The 19,944-nt window shown below is 57.5% G+C and overlaps 1 protein-coding gene and 1 non-coding gene across 2 annotated transcripts in view; one reads left to right on the plus strand and one right to left on the minus strand.

Annotated features, from left to right (window-relative positions):
- Window positions 1-309: 309 nt before the first annotated feature.
- The window catches only part of LLGL1 (LLGL scribble cell polarity complex component 1), an 84,226-nt gene continuing 64,591 nt past the window's right edge, over window positions 310-19,944 (minus strand). The window contains exons 12-23 of the mRNA XM_029055148.2: window positions 18,669-18,822; window positions 17,027-17,131; window positions 16,208-16,500; window positions 14,685-14,838; window positions 14,122-14,275; window positions 13,185-13,468; window positions 12,574-12,838; window positions 10,944-11,058; window positions 9,780-9,874; window positions 8,962-9,088; window positions 7,876-7,955; window positions 310-3,145 (exon numbers count right to left, since the gene is read on the minus strand). Of these exons, the coding sequence (XP_028910981.1) occupies window positions 7,877-7,955; window positions 8,962-9,088; window positions 9,780-9,874; window positions 10,944-11,058; window positions 12,574-12,838; window positions 13,185-13,468; window positions 14,122-14,275; window positions 14,685-14,838; window positions 16,208-16,500; window positions 17,027-17,131; window positions 18,669-18,822 (1,825 nt within the window). The 3' untranslated portion in view covers window positions 310-3,145; window position 7,876. The remainder of the gene's footprint in view (window positions 3,146-7,875; window positions 7,956-8,961; window positions 9,089-9,779; window positions 9,875-10,943; window positions 11,059-12,573; window positions 12,839-13,184; window positions 13,469-14,121; window positions 14,276-14,684; window positions 14,839-16,207; window positions 16,501-17,026; window positions 17,132-18,668; window positions 18,823-19,944) is intronic.
- Window positions 17,762-17,899, plus strand: LOC114809475. The gene has a single exon (XR_003757259.1). It is a non-coding gene; the product is annotated as a small nucleolar RNA SNORA7 (small nucleolar RNA).

Here is a 19,944-nt window from a genome sequence, read left to right on the forward strand (position 1 = left end):
GGACCCAGCAGGCGTAGGTAGCCACCGAACGAACAAATCCGGCTCGTGGCGGGGGGGGGGGGGGGGGGGGGGGAGGGGGCGGGCTTGGCTTTAGACACGAGGCGAGGTAAGCAACCGCCTCAGGGCTCCCAGCCCCGTGAATGGGGCCGGTGGGTGGTTTGCCCGGGGTGGGAGCCGGGACGGGGACACCTCATTACGCGCTGTGGTCCAGAGCGGGGAGGCGCCTTGCCGGGCCAGCCGGGCCGCTCCCCCCGAGTGGTCCAATCCCGTCCAACTAAACGGCCTGAGAAAGTAACAGTGTGGGCCCTCTAAGATATTAAATGCTTTATTTTCAATATTAAAAACCAGTATTTTTAATAACTAAATGATGCTAATTCATCTTTAACAAAGACAAAATTCATAATACATTCTACCAGGGAAAATAACCTGATCCTCCCCTCCCACCCCCGCCCCGGAACAGGGATCGCCTCTAAGAACCCATAGGGCCGTGTCTGCTTCCTCCCGGCCGCCACACAGGCACCCACGCACACACGCACGCACACGCCAACCACACCTACATTCACCCACGCACGGGCGGAAGGGACCACCTAGGAGCAAGTACCAAAATAGCTTTAGAAATCATTTCGCTTGTTTTTGTTCCAAAGTTCACTCGAGAAACTCGGGAGTAAAAAAATACTATTCACAAATAGAAGGAAAGGGTTCTCGCTCGGAGGGTCCGGCCAGCCCAGCGCCGTGGACCTACCCCGTACCCACATTTGGCTCGATGATCCATCCTCTGCATCAAGTGCCTTCCCGGAAAAGAAATACTGGCCCCAGATGTTTCCCACCTCCACAAACTTCCCCCTTTAGGGTGACATCCCACGCCGCGCTGCTTGGCACGGATCGGGAGCCCAGACCCGGGCCCCGCTGCTCCCCTTAGGGGCTGCGGGGGAGGGGGAACGGGACGGAGGAGCAGGGCGGCAGTTACACGCCCCGTCTCCTCCCCGAAACCGAGCCCGCGGACCCCCGCGCCAGCCGGCTTCTCCCAACTCGCGATGGGCAGGGGTCACGGTTCGGACCTACGGAACGGGTACCCGGCCCGCCGTGCCAGGAAAGCATTGCCGATATGGAGCCGTTACAAATCAGACAGTGAAGAGGGGGACGGGTGGAGGTTCTGCTCCGCTCTGCCACCGCTGAGGTGGTTTCTGGCCCGCTTCCCCAGGCTCGGCCAGTCAGGACCAGTTTTTCCAGCCTCATTCCTCAGCCCGGAGGCCCTTAGCCAACCGAGTCCCCCTGGCCAAATGAACAACTCCCGCCCGCCTCAGCGTCGAGGTCACCGGTCAGAACGGCCACTGGCTAGCGCCCATTTTGCCACGCCTAGGCCCCCGGGAACCCGAGCCCAGAGAGGACATGGGCTCCGGGAAACCACCCGGCTCCACTTTGTCCCTGGGATCAAGTCCGGCTATTAGAGCCCACCCCTCCCTTCGTCCCCAGCGAGAGCCGCTCAAATAGAGCCCAGCAGCAGAGCAGAAACTTTATCCAAGCTTTTAGAGCCCCAGCTCGCCTTCAAGTCCCCTCCCGCCCCAGGTTCCCAGCGAGCAAAGCTCCCGGCCCCTCTCCTCCTTCCCTCGCCTGGTAGAAAACACCCGACCGCCATCTGGAGGGGTGGGGAAGGTGAGCTCGGGCCAGGCCGCGACAGCCGGCTGGCCAACTGGGGCCACCCAACAAGGGAACGGAAAGAAAAAGCAGAATCTCACAGGTTTTGTGCGGCTCGGGGCTGGGCCCGGCGTCCCGGCCGACCCCCAAACGGGATCCCCCGCGTTCCCGGCCGGATCCCCTTGGCCCTCCGCTCCCCCGTCCTGTCGGACCCTGACCGAGGCCTCTCCAGGGCAGCGCCCCACACACCAGAGGCCGATCCGAGGCTGGAGTCTACACGGGAAAACTTCGTGCCTCAACAGGCGCCAGGGAAGGGGAGAGGATGTGAGCGTCGAAAGCTGGCGGCTTGCATTTGCTCTCTTAGAAAGCCGAGAGGACTGGAACCGGAGACTCCCACATAACAGGAAACAGACTCCGTCCCTCCTCTCCTCCATGCAAAGACAACGGACAACGGTGCTCCTGCTGGGAGGGAGGGAGGGAGGGAGGGAAGAGGGGCAACGCCAGGGCCTGGGTTCCAGACCGGAGGGAGGCCTGGGATAAAGGGGGAAAGCCGCGGGGATGAGCCAGGCCCAAAGCTGAGTTGAGCTGGACGGTGTCTCCTCGGGGGTAAGAGCTGGCAACGAGCGAAGGCCCCAGCTGGGACCCATAGCACGCCTCCCGGGAGCCCATGGGAAACTTACCCAGGATTCACCCTTCAGGTCACCCCTCCGGGGTCCCAATTTCCACCCACCTTTTTCTCTGCTTCGGGGGCCGGGGGGTGGCATTACGGAGGCGGGGCAGAGTGGGAAAGTTACCGAGGAGACATTCCAAAAACAAGCAGGAAGAAGGAGCGGGTCACCTTTCTGGCCGGCTGACACCAGCCCCGGGGTGCCTCGCCCAGCCACGACCGGGACCGTTAGGGAGGGGGCGGGTCTGTCGGCAGCCGGTAGAGACCACAGCCCCTCCACCTCCCCTCCCCGGGCCGCCGCACCCTACGAGGTGGGGGGCCGGCAGGGAAGCGGGGGGGGGGAGGCTCCCCTGACGGGCAACAGTTCAATGTGTAAACAAATAATCCCACGCACGCGAGACGTGACTGCTACGAAGAAACGGTGGCACTCGGCCACGGGAAATGGGGTGGGGCGGGAGGAGGGAGGCGGGGAGAGACAGGGAAGGGGAGAGCAAAATCAAAACTACCATGGATCGCTTGACTCCGAACCCCTCCTGGGTCCGAGGGGCCACCGGACTCTCCTGCCTCCGCCCTGGCCCCCGGCTCTAACGATAAAGAGTTTTTAGTGTTGTCCAGGAGGGATGCAGGGCCCAGCTTGGGTGGACGGACGGACAGATTGGGAGGGGGTGGTGGGCGCTTCCAGTCCTGGGGTTAGAAGGTGCGAGTCTAAAGTTACGAAGAAGGTTCGGGGAACGGGGGAGGGGCCAGGAAGTCGAGTGGTAGTTCCGGTCCCAACGTGGTCCCAGGCCAGGCTTGGGTCCCTGGAATCCAAGCCCCAAGACAGCAATCCAGGCGGCGTCCTCCCTGCGGGAGTAGGACAGAATATGTCAGCGCAGGGGAGGGCGCCCGGGGAAGGAAGAAAAAGTGGGGAGAGTCGTTTGGGGTGAAGTTAGGGACTGCGGAAACAGAGACTTATGGTTCTCTCGGCCACCACCAGTCCTCCCAGTCTTGCCTGTGGCCCCGCCCTCGATAACTCACCCGCCAGAGGCTCAGCCACCCTGAAAATGGGGTGACAGACGGGCCAAAGAATTGTTGTTTATCAAATTTCACAGCACCAAGACAAGGGGGCACCCACTGAAATTTAATGAGAGTGGTGGCATGTGCTAAATGCTTACTCTGTACCAAGTACTGTGCTACATGCTGGGATGGACACAAGATAATTATAATAATAATACTTGTGGTGTTCGTTAAGTGCTTACTATGTTTCAGGCGCAGTTCTAAATGCTGGGGTAGATACAAAATAATCAGCCTGGACACAGTCCCTCTCCTACATAGGGCTCACAGTCTTAATCCCCATTTTACAGATGAGGGAACTGAGAGGGCCAGAGAAGTTTAGTGACTTGCCCAAGGTCACGCAGCAGACAAGTGGCAGAGCCGGAATTAGAGCCCACAGCCTTCTGGCTCCCAGATCCTTGCTCTATCCACTGCTTTTCTACGAGCTAAGCATTATTCTAAGCACTGGTGAAGATATACGTTAATGGGGGCGGGCACAGTCCCTGCCCCACATAGGGGTTGCAGTCTACATAGGAGGAAGGACAGGTCTTGAATCCCTAATTTGCAGTCGAAGAAGCTGAAGCACAGAGAAGTTAAGTGATTTGCCCAAGTACACAGAGCAAGCAAGTGGCGGAGCCGGGATTAAAACCCAGGTCCTCCGACTCCCAGGCTCTTCCCATTAAGGCCAACCTGCTTCCGGGTTTCTTTTTTTTAATGGTATCTCTTAAGGGCTTACTATGTGCCAGGCACTGTACTAAGCACTAGGGTAGACACAAACTAATCAGATCGGACACAGTCCATATCCCATAAGGGGCTCACAGCCAATCCCCATTTTACAGACGAGGCCCAGAGAAGTTAACTGATGCCCAAGGTCGCACAGCAGACAAGTGGCAGAGGCAGAATTAGAACCCAGGGCCTTCTGACTCCCAGGCCTGAGCTCCATCTACTAGGCCACGCTGCTTCTCACCGTGCCTTGCCCCGGGACGCACCTCATCGCTTCCAAAACCGTTCGTCATCTCACCCTGACCGTCCAGCAGCGGCCCGGGGAACGGAGACGGCTCAGTTTCACCCAAAGACCCCTGCTCGGGGCAGGGGGTTGTGCCGTTAACGCTACGAGGTAGTAAAAGGGGGTCTGACTCCAAGCCAAAAAGCACCCGTCGAGTTTCAGGCTTCAGGGTATTTCCAACAGATTGGCAGGCACCGCCATTTCCCCCGAATTCTAGCGGCAGGAGCAGATCGGACGTCTCCGGTTGTCCCAAGCTGCCCCTCTCTCTCTTCCTGTCCCCGACTTGCCCCGGCTCCCACCGGGCTGGGAACGGGCCAGCGCTGGGCACGGCGGAAGGATGTTGCCACCGATCAACACACTGGAGTACGAGGTGAAGAGGGGGGAGTCAGAAATCAACCAAAGCCGAAGCCGCTCTGCCAGTGCCCTAGATTCGCCCATCCCCTTCCTCCGGAGGATGTGCAATAAGAGCCGTCTCCCCAGAGACTTCTGAAATTGCCACTGAGGTCCAATTAACAACTCCTGGCCATAAAGGGAGACAGTCGGCTCCACCGGAGGTCAACCATTAAGTCAACACTGTTAAGTGCGGGGCGGGGTGGGGGGAGGGATGGAGAGAGTCTGCTGGATGGCTCCAGACAGCAAGGGATACCCGGGATTAACCCAGATACAGTGTGGCCAAGTAGAGCGAGCACGGACCCGGGGGGTCAGAAAGTCCTGGGTTCTAATTCCGACTCCACTTGGTCTGCCGTGTGACCACAGGCAAGTCACTTAATTTCTCAGTCTCTCAGATATAAAATTGGGATTAAGACTGTGAGCCCCCCATGAGACGTGGACTGTGTCCAGACTGATTAGCTTGTATCTACCCCAGCGCCTGGCAGAGCGCCCGGCACAGAGTAATGGTTTAACGATTTTTTTCTTTTTAAAAAAGGGCCGTCTTGAGCAGAGGGACAGGAGCTTACCACCCGGGGGCAGCACGAGGCCAGTCAGCCAGAGAGCCGCCCAACACCGAGGGCCCTGGCGAAACACAACCACCTTCTCGGCTCGGGCCGTTTCCCGGGCACCGGCCTGAGCTGAAGCGCCAGGGATGCCGTCCCAAGGCAAGAGCCCCAGAGGGAAAAAAGGAAGGAGAGGGAGTCAGACACACAGGACCAGAGAGCCCACACCCTCTCTCCTGTCTCTGGACTCGGATTCTCCAATAGAACGGGTTTTCCTGCTGGGCGTCTGGGCAGTCGGATGAGTAGGAGAGGACCAGGGAGAGGAAGGCCAGATCTCCCGGTCGGGCAGGAGCTCAATAAACACTCTGCACTATACCCCAACCCGACTCCTGTCTTGCGGGGAGGGGGAGAGAGAGAGGGAAAGAGAGGGGAGAGAGAAGGAATGAGAGGAAGGGAGAGAGAAGAGAAAGAGAAAGAGGGAGGGAGGGACACACACAAATACACATGGGGAGGGGAGGTCTAGGCTGTGATTCAGCAGGCAGCTATTTTCCCAGAGCCACTTGGCGGGTGCTGGGGTGGGCACCGTGCCAGGAGTGAAGGGCTGTGCGGAAGGCAGGTGAAAGGGACAGAAGGGCCAGCCCCTGTCTTCCGTCTTGGAAAGACTGGGACAGGACAGGGAGGACTAGAGGGGAAGACGGTCAGGGGAAGAGAGAGATAGAGGATCCTTGCCCACCCTTGTCCTGAGTCCTGGCAAACAGGCCAGCCAGGGTCTCAGTAGAAGTAGTGCTCCAGTGCCCAAGCTAGGCCCAGCTCTGCTTTGGAAGGAGGGCATAGTCAGGATGGAACTGAAAAATCAATGAACCATGAGGGGTTCCCGCTTTGCACACTTAATAACTGGCATTTGTTAAGTGCTTACTCTGGGCCAAGCACTGTTCTGAGCACAGGGTAGGAGAGATATGCAACTGTGAGCCCACTGTGGGCAAGGACTGTCTCTCTCTATTTGCTCTGTTATACTTTCCAAGTGCTTACTACAGAACTCCGCATACAGTGAGTGCTCAATAAATAAGATTGAATGAATGAATAAATCAAGTTGGACACAGACCCTGTCCCACACGGGACTCAGTCTCCCCATTTCACAGTTGATAAAACCCAGGACCAGAAAAGTTAAGCGATTTGCCCAAGGTCAACCAGCAGGCAGAGCGCAATTCGAATCCAGATCCCAGACACCCAGCCTGTGTTCTTTCCATTAGACCACTCTGTGTCTCACAAGAAGTTCCTTTTCTTTTGGAAGAACTCCCCAACCTTCCTGGTTCTGCTTTTCCCAAGTCTCAGAAATTTGAGGTGTTGGGTGGCAGGGGGGTGTTGTCACCTGAGCCTTCTCGGGGCCAAGAGGCTTCTCTCAGCACCCTGGACACCCCTCCAGTCCCAGCGAGGTTCCAACGGTGAAGCGTCTCAGGGAGCGGGGGAAGTGGGAGCCTTCGGTGGCCTGGTCCCGGAGGCAGCCCCACGCATCTTTCCCAGTGGAGCGAGTGAGCACGCGGGTCCCCGAGGATTCCACAGACGGGGTCTGGGCCAGAGCCAAGCCCCGGGTCGGGTTTCTAGGATGCTTCCCAGCCTGCCCTGGATATGGCCCCGTGATCCTGGCGTACACGGCCCTACCCTGCCCCTGCTGCCGTCACCCCCCTAGCTGAGATTAGGCAATTGCTAACCGGTTCCTGGAGGGACGGGTTGGGCTGGTTTCCTGGAATATCCCCTTCCCCCTTCCCTGCCCTAACCACTTTAAACTTCCTCAAATTGCAATGCCAGATTGCGCTCATTCAGAAAAGCTTGGGTGGAGCTCGGGGAACACCAGGATTGGGGCCAGGAGGCTCGGTTCCCTATGCCCAGGGGAGAGCCCGCTGTTGGGGGGGGGACTCCAGGAGTCCATTTCCAGCAGGACGGTGTTCAGGCCCGTCCCCCGGTTGACCAACGGAAAGAGGAAATTTGGGACTAGATTGTCCTTCTCCTGCTTCCCCCTCCAGGCTGGGGGGGCTTCCCTAGCCATCAGAGTGCCACCCTCCAGGCTGGCCTAACTGGCTTCGGCACCTGCTGCCGCATACCTCTCGCCTCCTCCGCCTTCCTACGGGAGCAGTGGTTCTTGCCCCACAGCTGGAGGAAGGAAGGCCAACAAACTGCTGAGCAGATGATGGGATACAAGAAAAACAAGCATCTCTCCCCGTTTCTACATTGGGCGAGGCCGGCCCTTAGGTGGGTCTCGGCACGAGAGGTTCAATCTGGCAGCAAGGGACAGATAGGGAAGTGTGTGTGTGGTGGGGATGACAACCGGCTGTTCCCAGGGCCCTCTCCCACTGGTGGAATGAAGACGCCGTGGGCCTCGGGAGTCCTCGGGGATATCTACACATCCGGCCGGGAAAAGTTCCAGTTCCGGCTGGCCCAGGGCAACACGGGAGCCCGGCACAAGCTCCTTCTTCAACGGAGGAGGAGCCGTGGAGGCCAGCGTCTAGGGATCCTCTCTTACCACGGCACCCCTCGCTACTCTATGCCCCGACCCCTCCGGCCGCAGCAGCTCCTGCCCCACCCGTCCTGCCCGAGTCAAACTTCACCTCATTTAATCAGGATCCCTGGAGACCGGTTGTCTTCCTCTGTCACGTTCTTGAGGTTCTTCTCTGCTTCCTCTGAGGAACTTGGTGGAGGGAGTCAAGACAGAGAGGCAGAGAGAGGGTCCGTACCCACGGGGGAAGGCAGAGCGAATTAGAGCTTTTCCGTGAGGCTCCTACCTCCCTCCCTCCCTCTGGGTCCCAAGGTGGCCACTGGGCCCCCTGCTCTTTGGGGCAGGAAGTAGAGTTTCATCCCTCACCTAGCAGAAAGGAGTCGGCCAAATGAAGCTTCCCCAAGCTCCCAAGGGCTGGACAGATTTGGGGTTTGGATCTCAAGAATCCTGTCTCCCCTTTGCCCTCCACCAAATAAGGGGCTCTTGCTGCTACACTGCTCCCTCTCTTTTAGGGCTCCTGAGGTGCCAAGTTCCCAGATTGGTTCTGGCAAAATAACAATAATTATAATAATAGTATTTTGTTCTAAGTGCTGGGGTGGACACAAAGTAATCAGGTTGTCCCACGTGGGGCTCAGAGTCCTAATCCCCATTTTACGGATGAGGTCATTGAGGCACAGAGAAGTTAAGTGGCTAATTAAGTGGCTTGCCCAAGGTCACACAGCAGACAAGTGGTGGGCCCGGCCAGGATTAGAACCCACGTCCTCTGACTGCTAAGCCCGTGCTCTTTCCACTAAGCCATGCAGTTTTAAATCTGATCTTGAGGCCATGCCACGCCCAACAGGACGACAGGAGGCCTGCTAGTCACTCTCTTGCCCCGGAGAGTCCAACTATAGACCACGCGGCCTCCAAACTCTCGCCTCCGGCCCTCCAGGGGAAGCTCAGCTTCCCCTGACCTGTTTTCAGTCGTCCGGAAAGGACCCCCACTAAGGTTCACGGATCACTGAATGGGACCCCTGCGTTGGCTTCAGATTCAATCAGAGCAGGAAATGGCTCAGGCCAGGCAGAGTTCATCGGGAGGGGAAGGAGGGGCAAGATGTCCCTCAGATGACCTCAGGTTTCAGCAACCCGAGGGTCATCCCCACCCAAAGCAGAGACAGAATCATCTGCTGCCCGGGAGCCCTCTTCCCCTGGCACTCACCTCAAGAAATCCTTCACGTCCTCTACTGTGATGTCTCCCGTGGTGTCCAGGGGGTTTTCTGTGCTGCTGTTGGGTGAGCCCACTGATGCCGGGGAGAAGGCTGCCTGGGGGTGCTCCAGTGGTGTCCCTGGGTGGAAGAAGGGCCTGGGGTTCAGGCTGGGGACCAGCCCTAACAACAAGACACCTCCCAGGCCCGAATGGCCTCCCATTTACCCCTTTCTCTGCCTCAAGCACTCTGCCGCATCCCGGAGATGCTGGCTGAGCCGTCCCATTCCTCCACATGCCCTCCCACCAGGGGGAAGATGGAGTTAAGGGCGGTCAGTTGGCTAAAGCAGTCGGCCACGCTGGCTGCGTGCCGGCCAGTCCCGATCTTTCCGGGCAGGGAAGGAATGCTGACCGGCAGGGGCAGCCAGGCCTCCTCTAACACCCAGGGAGGAAAGCAGGCTCTGGGGGAGGACATCAGGCTCGGGCACAGTTTCAAGCTGAGAACAGTTGGCCCACTGAGAGTGAGGAAAATGGACAACGCCTGGCCCTGCAGCATCGCTCAGAGAAGGCTCAAATGCCTGGAGCAGAGACCATCCTTGGGCTGGGGCAAGTCGGGCCTGGAGTGGTTTTGGCTTCTGTCTCGTGCTACCATAATCTTCATGGAGTCCCCTCTCTGAGAATGCCTCCCACCCCCTCCATGAGGTTTGTGCTGAAAGAGGTCCTAGGTGGATGGGGAGAAATGAACAGTGGTCACCTTGGGACCCTACAAGTCTACTGGAAACACAAATGCACGTGTGCACGCACACATACTCTCATCTCTTTTGCTCACTCACCAGCTCCATCACCAAGGGAATGGTTTGCAGCTGAGCTCTGCAGCAGGTGGGTACCATTGGCCTGGCTCAGTTTGGGAGATCCTTTCCAACTGTTACTGCAAGAGAGAGGGGCGACCGGGAGACGTGACCACGGGTCCCCCTACCAGGCCCGGGCGGGGAGCGGGACCAATGGCTGGGAGCGTGGGAGGGTTGGCTGAGGGAGTGGACCACCCAACAGAGCTTTCTAAGAGTCCAGTCCACGAGGTCACCACACACCGGCTCTGCCCGGCCACTGAGACGGCAGGTCAGAGCTCAGAGTGAATGTATATATAGATACATATATATCTGTAATGTATTTATTTAATGTCTGTCTCCCCCCTAGACTCTAAGCTCGTTCTGGGCAGGGAAATGTGTCTGTTTATTGTTATATTGTACTCTCCCAAGTGCTTACACACAGTACACACAGTACTTAATACAAGCACGGTAAGTACTTAATAAATACGACTGAATGAATGGATGATGGCTGCCCCTGGATTCATTCATTAGGTCAGTCATATTTATGGAGCGCTTACTGTGTGCAAAGCACTGTACTAAGCCCTTGGGGGAGGGCGATACAACAATGAACAGACATTTTTCCTGTCCACAATGAGCTCACAGTCCAGAGGACGAGCTTACAGACTAGAGGATCGCTGGATCCCACTAGCAAGGCTGTGGTGCTCACCCTCTGGCTCCTGGTTTCCCAGTTCCAGGTCACCCCAACCCACTGCTTAGCAACAGGACTTTATCACGGAGGATGGAGTTCTTGGGGACCCCGATCCCAGGCAGGATATAAAATCGCTCTGCCCACCACGGCTGCTAGAAGGGAAGGAATCCCCACGATTCCGGGCTCCGGGGCAGCCGAATCCCCACACATGAGTCAGTCAGACTTCTCATGCTAAATGTCAGGCCAGCCCCCACGTGCAGCGGCTCAGAAGGTCAGGGCTCAAAGGAGCCGCCCCTGGAGCCGGGCGAGGAGGGAGGAAAGGATGAGAACCAGAGGGCCCACATGAAACTGCCATGGAAGAGCCCCCAGCCGTGAAGCCCCCCTCGCAGGACTGCAGCTATGGAGGTCCCCGGACCAAAGTGGGGAGAGAGAGCGGTCACCGCTTTCTAAGAACGGGAACACCTCCTCCTGGGAACACATACCCGAGACAGACGGAGGTGAGAGGTCGGGCGACATCCAGCGAGCAGAGCGGCTCCGTGATGTTTCTGGCGCTGAGGGAGAAGCGCTCAAATTCCGATGGGGAGATCAGGTAGAAACCTGCGGGGAGGGCAGCAGGAAGGACAGGGGAAGAGATGCCCAGATTACCCACTGCCTAGAGCGTCCGACCGATGGCCTCCGGCAACATCCACGTGACAACCGGAAGGTGACAAACCCTAGAGCCCTCTCGGCGTCTCTCTCTACCGAGCTCGAAATGTCAACCGGAGAGTCTCGTTCACTATCATTTCCCATCAGGAGACTTCCGCCAGCAAACAGGCTCAGAGAGGGCAGACTGGTTGAGGTAGAGCTGTCCATCATGGTGGGAGTCCCAGGAGACTGGTGGCTCGATCCAAGCCCCACGGAAATGTAGTGTGAAAGGCTTAACTCTTCCACTCCCTTCCTGGCAGCTCGGGAAAGGGGCCCTCGGGCTCCACCAGAAAGGCCAGGGAGGCATTCTGGGTGTGAGAGCTTTCTTGGGTGCCTTCCTCATCTTCTCCACAGGTCCCAGACCTTTCTCTGGCCACCCTCGGGAACCACAACCACCCTCAGGAACCACAAACCCCAAGAGACCATGGAACAGAACTCTGGATCGCGTCCAAAGCCACCGTCAGCGGAGAGGAAAGGCTCGGTCCCTGACAGAGAAGAAGCCTCGGCCTACTGCTTCCTGTCCAAGCGGGACGGTGGCTCATGTGGTCAGACTCCCGAGGAGCAGCGGAGAGTTCCACCTCAGGGGATCCAGCCTGCTGGCGACCGGCCCAGAAAGGGGCAGGTCTCTGCTTGGCCCTCGGTGCCGCAGGCTGAATCTGCGGCCCTGGAGGCACCGTTCAACTACGAGGAGGGAAAGCCTCAGGCAGCACTAAGGACGTGCTATCGTCTTCCCCCTAAACTCCTCCCTCCTCCCGCCACAACTCTCTCCCCCTCGGTGGAATCGGAACTCCAAGCCAGCCCTGCGGCGCCAAAGCCACCGAGAACGCACACTACCATCTATGATGAAGGAGTTTCCAAGCCACCCCACGGCACATATATCAGCAAAAGTCACCGAGGTGGGGTCTCCCCGCACCCAGCCAGGTTGCTGGGGGCCCTGGGGAAGCCCACCAGGCAGGGGAAAGGAGACAGGACCACCCCATCCACGGTCAGCTGGCCTAGAATAAAGCCTGGCAGATGGGTAACTCTGAAGTCACATGTCCGCACAGGCTCCTCATTGCCCAGGCACAGGTGTCACTCCTGAACACACTGTGAGAAGCAGTGTGACTAGAGGACAGAGCAAGGGCCTGCAAGTCAGAAGGACCTGGGTTCTAATTCCAGCTCTGCCACTTGGCTGCTGTGTGACCTTGGGCAAGTCACTTCACTTCTCCGTGCCCCAGTTCCTCATCTCTAAAATGGGGATTAAGACTGTAAGCTTGTATCTACCCCAGTGCTCAGTATAGTGCCTGGCACATAGCGCTTAAATACCATTTAAAAACAAAACAAAAAAAATGATGCACCAATGGGGCAGGACGGAGAGGGTCACGGGGCTCCCCGGGCCACCACGCCCACCGCCCCACCCCCTGCACCGGCCGGGGTCCCCCAGCTCACCTTGGCCATGCTTAGTGAAGACGCAGGAGGCGATGCCGCTGATGTCCTCCTTGCGGATGCAGTTATAGTGGACCTGGGGCCGCAAGGCCGGCACCGTGAAGACGTGGATGTCTCCCAGGTTGGTGAGGCAGGCCAGGCAGTTCTCCGTGTAGTCCTCGCACGCCACGCCGGTGAAGCTCACCAGGGCCACCTTCCGCACCCGGCAGCCCTCGTGGGCCGTCAGCTTGAACTTGGTCTTGGCGCTGACCTTGGGCAACGTGAAGACCTGCGGGGGAAGGAGGCCGGTTATGGAGCAGGACGCAGGGCTGCCTAAGAGCCCAAGGTTCCGGGTACAGACAAGAGACCCCGCCCATTATATCCCACGTGACCGGGCGGCCAACTTTCCTCTACCCGGGAGGCCGGCTGAGGCACCGGGTGCCGGTGGCCAGTCCACACCCCCTGCCAACTGCTCTGCCCCACCACCATTTCTCACCCACGTCCCAATCACTGATCCAAAAGGAGAGAAGCCAGCACCTCCCTCGGAGTCCCTGGGCAGGTCGGAGGGGACCTTCCGCCCCAGCCTTGCCCAGTTCCCAGGCCTCGGACTCCTACAGCCCTTTAGCCCCCCTCACCTTGAACTGCTCCTCGGAGGAGATGAGCACCGCGTGGCTGCCCTGCATGTCCGGAGCCTTGGCGAGGTCCCGGGAGACCTCGTAGGGCTCGGGCAGGGGATGGCCCCGCCCATCCAGCACCGCAATGGACACCACGGGCGCTCGATGCATCAGCTGGATTTCCTTCCCCAGCACGGCCTCGACCGCACGCTCCGAGAACTTCTCCTGGGACGGCACTTCCAGGGCGTAGGCGAAGACTGAGCCGGAGTTGGTCCCCGCCCACATGGTGGGGCCGTGGTGGGCAGCTGTCAGAGAGAGGGGGGTGAGCCAGATGGGCGGGACCCGCGTCTGGCAGAAACCCGCCCAGGCCGGTCCACCCACTGTTGAAGCAGCGTGGTCTAGTGGATAGAGCAAAGGCTTAGAAGTGAGGACCTGGGATCTGATCCCAGCTCCGCTGTCAGCTTTGTGACCTTGAGCAAGTCACTTCACTTCTCTGTGCCTCAGTTATCTCATGTGTAAAATGGGGATTAAGATTGTGAGTCCCATGTGGGACATACACTGTGTCCAACCTATTAGCTTTTATCTACCCCAGAGTTTACTACAGTGCTGGGGACAAAGCATTTAACAAATAGCACAATTACTAGCATTATTATCACTATTGTGCAAGTCTCAGAGCCTGCCAGTGCGGAGAGAGGGAGGTCCTGCACCAGAGATCGGGCGAGGGAAGATTGGGACTTCGGAGCGGGCTTCTGATCCCCAACCAGGGCGAGGAAATGTGCAGCCTTTTCCAGAAGCCCCTGGTTTGGGCTGGCATCGGGGAATGGGCTCCGAAGGCGACTTCCAAAAAGCTGCTGGGATGGGTGGTTGGCGTGCCTCCCCGCCCCCGCTGAGGCCCCGCACCACCCCACGGCCTCATTCCCAGGTGTCCCCCGCCGGGTCGCGTCTCCCCAAGCCTCACCATCTCGGAGGAAGGTGTCGGCAAAGTAGAGGCAGCGCACGACCCCGGAGAGCGAGTCATCGGCTGAGCGGGGCTCGATCCGCCGCTGCACCGGCGTCATCTCCACATCGTGGGGGCAGGCCTGCTCCGCCAGCTGGGCATTGGCTTCCTGCACCTGATGGGGGCCGGCCCGGTGGTCAGCCTACCGGGCTGTACCCCCAAACCATACCTCGCTCTGCCCGTGCTCGGCTCATTCAGATACTAAACTCTAGTCCCTCAACCCTCCTCCCCAAAAGCCGGCGCAGAAGACCAACTCGGGCAAGAGGAAGATCAGTCCTCTCCTCCCCCTATGTCTTCAGCAACAAGAGCCGAGAGGCTTCTCCACGGGCCGTGTCCAGAGAGAAGCCCGCCAGAGAGGTACGGAGGAGGCAGAGATCTCTGTGTACACTACCAAGTCCTGGCCACCCCTTCATCCACCGCTCCCTGACCCAGCAGTCCCCAGGCACCAGCCCACACCCTCGGGTTCCCTCTTGCTTGCATGCTCTCTCCCGCCCGGTAGACCCGAGACCCCCAGCGCCCCTTGCCTTGCTATTGGGGCTGTTGGCAGTGATGCGTTTCTTGCCGGAGACGCGGCTCTTCCGGATCCGTCGGAAGGACTGGCGCAGGGACTTCTTCAGGGACTTGACGCGGGACAGCGGCCCCTCCATGGCTAGTGAGTCGTTGGGGTGAAGGGTGCACCTGGGACACAGGACCACGGGGAGACGCTCACCCTGCGACACGGTCTGGCCCCGGGCCCTTCCTTCCACCCCTTGCCCAGGTTGGGGGGGTTTCCCCGGGCCAGCGGTGGTGTCCCTGGCCAAAAGCCCGGCTCCCTGACCTGAGTGCTGGGGACCCAAAGGGGGAAGCGGCCAGGCGCGTGGCACGGGAGGGGTAGCAGACCACTCTACCTGGGGGGGCAGTGGAACTCAGTGGCCTGTGGGATGAACTTCCCCTCCCTGCGAAGGCTGGTGAGAAGCAGTGTGGCCTACTGGAACCCCCATGGGCCTGAGAGCCAAGGGACCCAAGTTCAGTCACTTGCCTGCTTGGGCAAGTCACTTAACCTCCCTGAGCCTCAGTTTCCTCATTTGTAAAAGGGAGATGAAATACTTGTTCTCTCTTCTTCTTAGACTCAGACCTCCTTCTGGGACAGAGACTGTGTTCGGTCCGCTTATGCGGTACTGTGGTATCTGTCCCAGTGTATAATACAGTGCTTGGCACCTAGTGGACCCTAAATAAGACTATTATTATTATAACCCAACATGCTGGAGCTTCTCTTGGGTGACATGCTGGCTGTCTGGGGTGGAGGGCGGGCTTTGCTCCAGGCTTTGCTGGAGTCAGGCAGACACCGGGTCCGGTGATCCAGAGGGGGGCCCAGTCCCCTGCTCACCCACTTCCAAGATCAGTGGGGGCCCCTCGAGGGAGCTCGTCGTTAAGAGCATGCACGTAGAGAAGCAGCATGGCCTAGTGGATAGAGCACGGGTCTGGGAGTCAGAAGGACTTGGGTTCTAATCCCAGCTCCGCCACTTGTCTGCTGTGTCACCTTGGGCAAGTCACTTCACTTCTCTGTGCCTCAGTGACCTCATCTGTAAAATGGAGATTAAGACTGGGAGCCCCAAGGGAGACATGGATTATGTCCAACCTGATTACCTTGTATCTATCCCAGGGCTTAGAACAGTGCATGGCACATAGTAAGCACTTAGCAAATACTATTAAGAAAAAAAATCTACTTTATTCCGGCAGTCCCTTCCTCCAGAAAAAGACCCCTGTGGCAAACCAGACCGACCACCAGGGGAGATGGGCGGGGGTCCAACAAGACGGACCCTGGCAAGCACGGCCACCAACTCCTGCCGTATTGTTTATATTAAGGTCTGCTTCCCTCACTAGACTGTAAGCTGGTTGTGGGCAAGGAATGTGTCTGTTATACTGTACTCTTCCCAGAACTTAGTATAGTGCTCTGCACACAGTAAGCATTCAATAAATATGATTGAATGACTGACTGATAGCCTGCAGCCAGCGAGCCAGGTCTGGCAGGAGCCCCCTCCTCCCGGGATGCTCCCCGCCCCTATACCTGGCCAGGACCGGGTTCCGCCGGTGATAGTCGAAAAGCCCAAAGCCGTGGCTGGTGCCGAAGGCCACCAGATTCCACTCGGAATGCAGGGTGACGGCGGTGACGGCGGCGGGGGGCAGGCACTGCACCAGCACGCTGGGCTGGAAGCCCGCGGGGAAGCTCAGAGAGCCGTTCTTCGGGGTCAGCCGGTCGTGCCCCTTCCAGGTGAAGCCCTCCCGGTCCTGCAGCAGGTCCATGGTGGCGATGCTGATCAGGTGCTCTGACTTCTCGTCGCTCAGCTCCATGACGAGGACCTGGAGAAGCGGAGGCCAGGGCGGCATCAGCAGGGCCCCGGAACCAGGACGTGGACATAATAATAATAACTGTGGTATTTTTTAAGTGCTTACTATGTGCCAAGCACTGTTCTAAGCACTCCAGTAGATACAAGGTAATCAGGTCGGACACAGCCCCTGCCCCACATGGAGTTCACGGTCTTAATCCCCATTTTATGAGATAACTGAGGCACAGAGAAGTGAAGTGACTTGCCCAAGGTCACACAGCAGAGAAGTGGTGGAGCCGAGATTAGAATCCATGACCTCTGAATTCCATGCCCATGCTCCTTCCACTAAGCTACACTGCTTCTCCGTGGGCCTGAGCATTGGCCAGGAAGCGGGGAGAGACTCGTCTCTTGACCACCAAGCCTTCCCACCAACCTCAAGTGGGTTCCCGGGATTCCCATCAGCCAGGGGGCCGGCAGCAAAGGCGAGGGGAGCCAGAGACCTCCCCAGACACACTGGGGAGGCAGGCACACGAACAGTGGCATCTCAGAGTCTCTCTCACCTGTCCAGCTGTGCCCGCCACCACCATCTTGGCAGTGTATTTGCAGAGCGCGATCTTCTGGACGCCGAGCCGAGGGTCATCGCTATAGGGGTCAAAACAGCCCACCTGAGTACAGATAGGGAAAGGTGAAGGGTCATGGGTACAGAGGGAGAGCAATAACAATAAAGAACAACTGAGTTTTTCCTAGGCTAACTGATGCCCAGCAAAGGACTACTCAGCTTTCCACAACCAAGACATGAATAAACCCTCTACTGCCCACTTCTTCATCATCAATGGCATTTATTGAGTGCTTACTTTGTGCAGAGCACTATAATAAGCGCTTGGGAGAATACACTTTAATACCCGTTCAGACCATAACCTGGATCTGTGACACAGACTGTGTCCGATCTGACTGAACTGTTTTTATCTCAGTGCTTAACAAAAACTGCAATTATTACTGTAATGATTCTGGGAGTCACAGTGCTGAGGTCCTGGAGCATCAGCTAAGTTTCGATCAATCAACTGTATTTATTGAGTGCTTACTGTGTATGTAGCACTGTGCAAAACGCTTGAGGGAGTACAATATAACAGGGTTGGTAGATACGTTCCCAGCAAAAGGAGTGCACAGTCTAGAAGTCTCAGAAATTGAGTTTGGGGCACCGTCTCTTCCTTATACCCTGGAACTCTCAGAGGCGGATGGTCACCTCAAGAAATGGCTAAGAGGAGAGGCTTTTTGGGGCTGACATTGCAAGGCCACCCCACTCAGGGTCGCAACTGGAGAGTTTCCAGTACTCTACCAGTCTTGGCTACGGAAGGAAGAATCAAGCAGAGTCCTATCCATTCCATTCCTAGCTTGGGCAGTGGCTTGCAAGTGGAAGGCCATCTGCTACAAGTCAAAACTCACCCATGCTGGGTAGGAGCAGCATGGGAGAGAGTCAAGGGCAGAGACTCAAGTTTACCGCACAGGAGGTGGCAGTGGTAATCGACTTCCATATTTTGACCAAGAAAACCCTATGGATACACTAACGAAATGATTGTCGATGGAGACCAGGGCATTCTCGGAGAGCTGTGTCCGTGGTATCACTATGGGTCAGAAACGATTCGACAGCATAAGTGCAAGGACTCAACTCTAGCTTCCTGACGAATTTCTTCCCTCCCTTGCCAGTGGAGCAGAGAGGCTGAGCTGACCTCAGGCCTGACCCCTCCCCTCCACCTCTTCATCAACATAATAACAGTAGCATTTACTAAGTGCCAAGTACTGTGCTAAGCACCGGGGTAGACACCAGATAATCAGATCAGACATGGTCCCGGTCCCACCCAAGACTCACAGCCTAAGCATTGATCTTCTCCCCATTTGACAGATGAGGAAACTGAGGCACAGAGAGATTAAGTAATCTGCCCAAGGACACTCAGCAGGGCAGTGGTGGAGATGGGACCAGAACCTGCTACTTCAGACTCTCAAATCTGTCCTGTACAACCAGCAGCCTGAAGCCTAGAAGAGGTTGGCTGCTTTCTGACCTTGCAGGTTATTGAGGGGAAAAGGAGGCTGGAGAGGGGGATGGAGACTTACTGGGGGGGGGGGGGGGGGGGCGATGGACAGAGGGGGCAGCATCCCTGATAGCCCAGTGGGCAATCTGACCCAGGGAAGTAAGAGGCAGGTTACCTTGCGGAAGGGGGGCCACTCCTCCTCGCTCGCCTGGTTCAGGCTGTCTGCGTGTTCACAATCCGTCTGGAAGATGTTGGCTGTGCCCAGCTTGTAGAGGGGCTTCAGCGACACGCCCGAGGCGTCCCAAAACCGGACCGTCCCATCCTCGTGCCTGGGGCCGAGAAGCACCGAGGGGAGAGACACCAGTTAGAGGGGGAATGTAGGGATGGGAGAGGGAGGGGAAGGAGGGCAAACACAGCCTGCAATCGTATATACTGACCACTTACTGTGGGCGGAGCACTGTACTAAGTGCTCGGGAGAGTACACTAGAACAGAGTTGGTAGACATGATCCCACAGTGAACACAGGAGCAAGAAGTCAGGTGTGGCCACGGGCCCTCCCTTCCTGGCCGGATCAGCCGGACTCACAGGAGCCCATGGGTCCGGGGAGAAGTTGGGTTGGAAGTGGCTGACTTGGCAGTCAGTAATTAGGCCAGTGACTTTCCTGACAAGTGTTTAGAATATATTTAGTTGATTCCCAGATCAAAGTGCACCTAATTATCCAATTAATAGCAAATTAGACAGTGGTTATAACAGAGAGAGAGAGAGAGAGAGAGAGAACGCGCGCGCACGCGTGTGCGTGTCCTGCAAAACACTCAGACAGACTACGCCAAGGAATCCTTTTCTGGGAAGAGGGAGAAAGCAAGCAGACAGGGTGGGAGAGGGGGCAGAAGAGGAGAGGGCACCTACAGCTTCCTGCTTTCACCTGGAGGGGAAGGAGAGGGGTGCCTTGGGCCAGTAAAGCTCTCAGGAGGGGGAGCTGAGATCGGGGTGGGGGTGTGAAAGAACGCAGCCCTCAGTCCCACTCCTTGTAGCACAGGGTCAGATTAATGCTTAGCAATTTATCCTGTGGGGAGGGAGGGGACCGAATGAATTCTGACCGGAGGTGAAACTCAACCATCAGTTGAGGAGGGAGGGCAGAGAGGCCATACTAACCCACCTGCCCAGGATCTCAGGTCTAGGGAACCTGCCTGGCTTCTCGTAGCCCACCTACCCAGCCAAAATAATAATAGTTGTGATGTCTGTTAAACACTTACTATGTGCCAGGCACTTTTCTAAGCACTGAGGTAGATAGAAGATATTCGGGTTGGACACAGTCCCTGTCCCACATGAGGCTCACAGTCTTAATCCCCACTTTACAGATGAGGGAACTGAGGCCCAGAGAAGTTAAGTGACGACCAAGGTCACACAACAGATGAGTGGTGGAACTGGGATTAGAGCCGTCCTGTTCAGAAA

This window comes from Ornithorhynchus anatinus, chromosome 2 (genome assembly GCF_004115215.2).
Source record: "Ornithorhynchus anatinus isolate Pmale09 chromosome 2, mOrnAna1.pri.v4, whole genome shotgun sequence".
NCBI lineage: Eukaryota > Metazoa > Chordata > Mammalia > Monotremata > Ornithorhynchidae > Ornithorhynchus > Ornithorhynchus anatinus.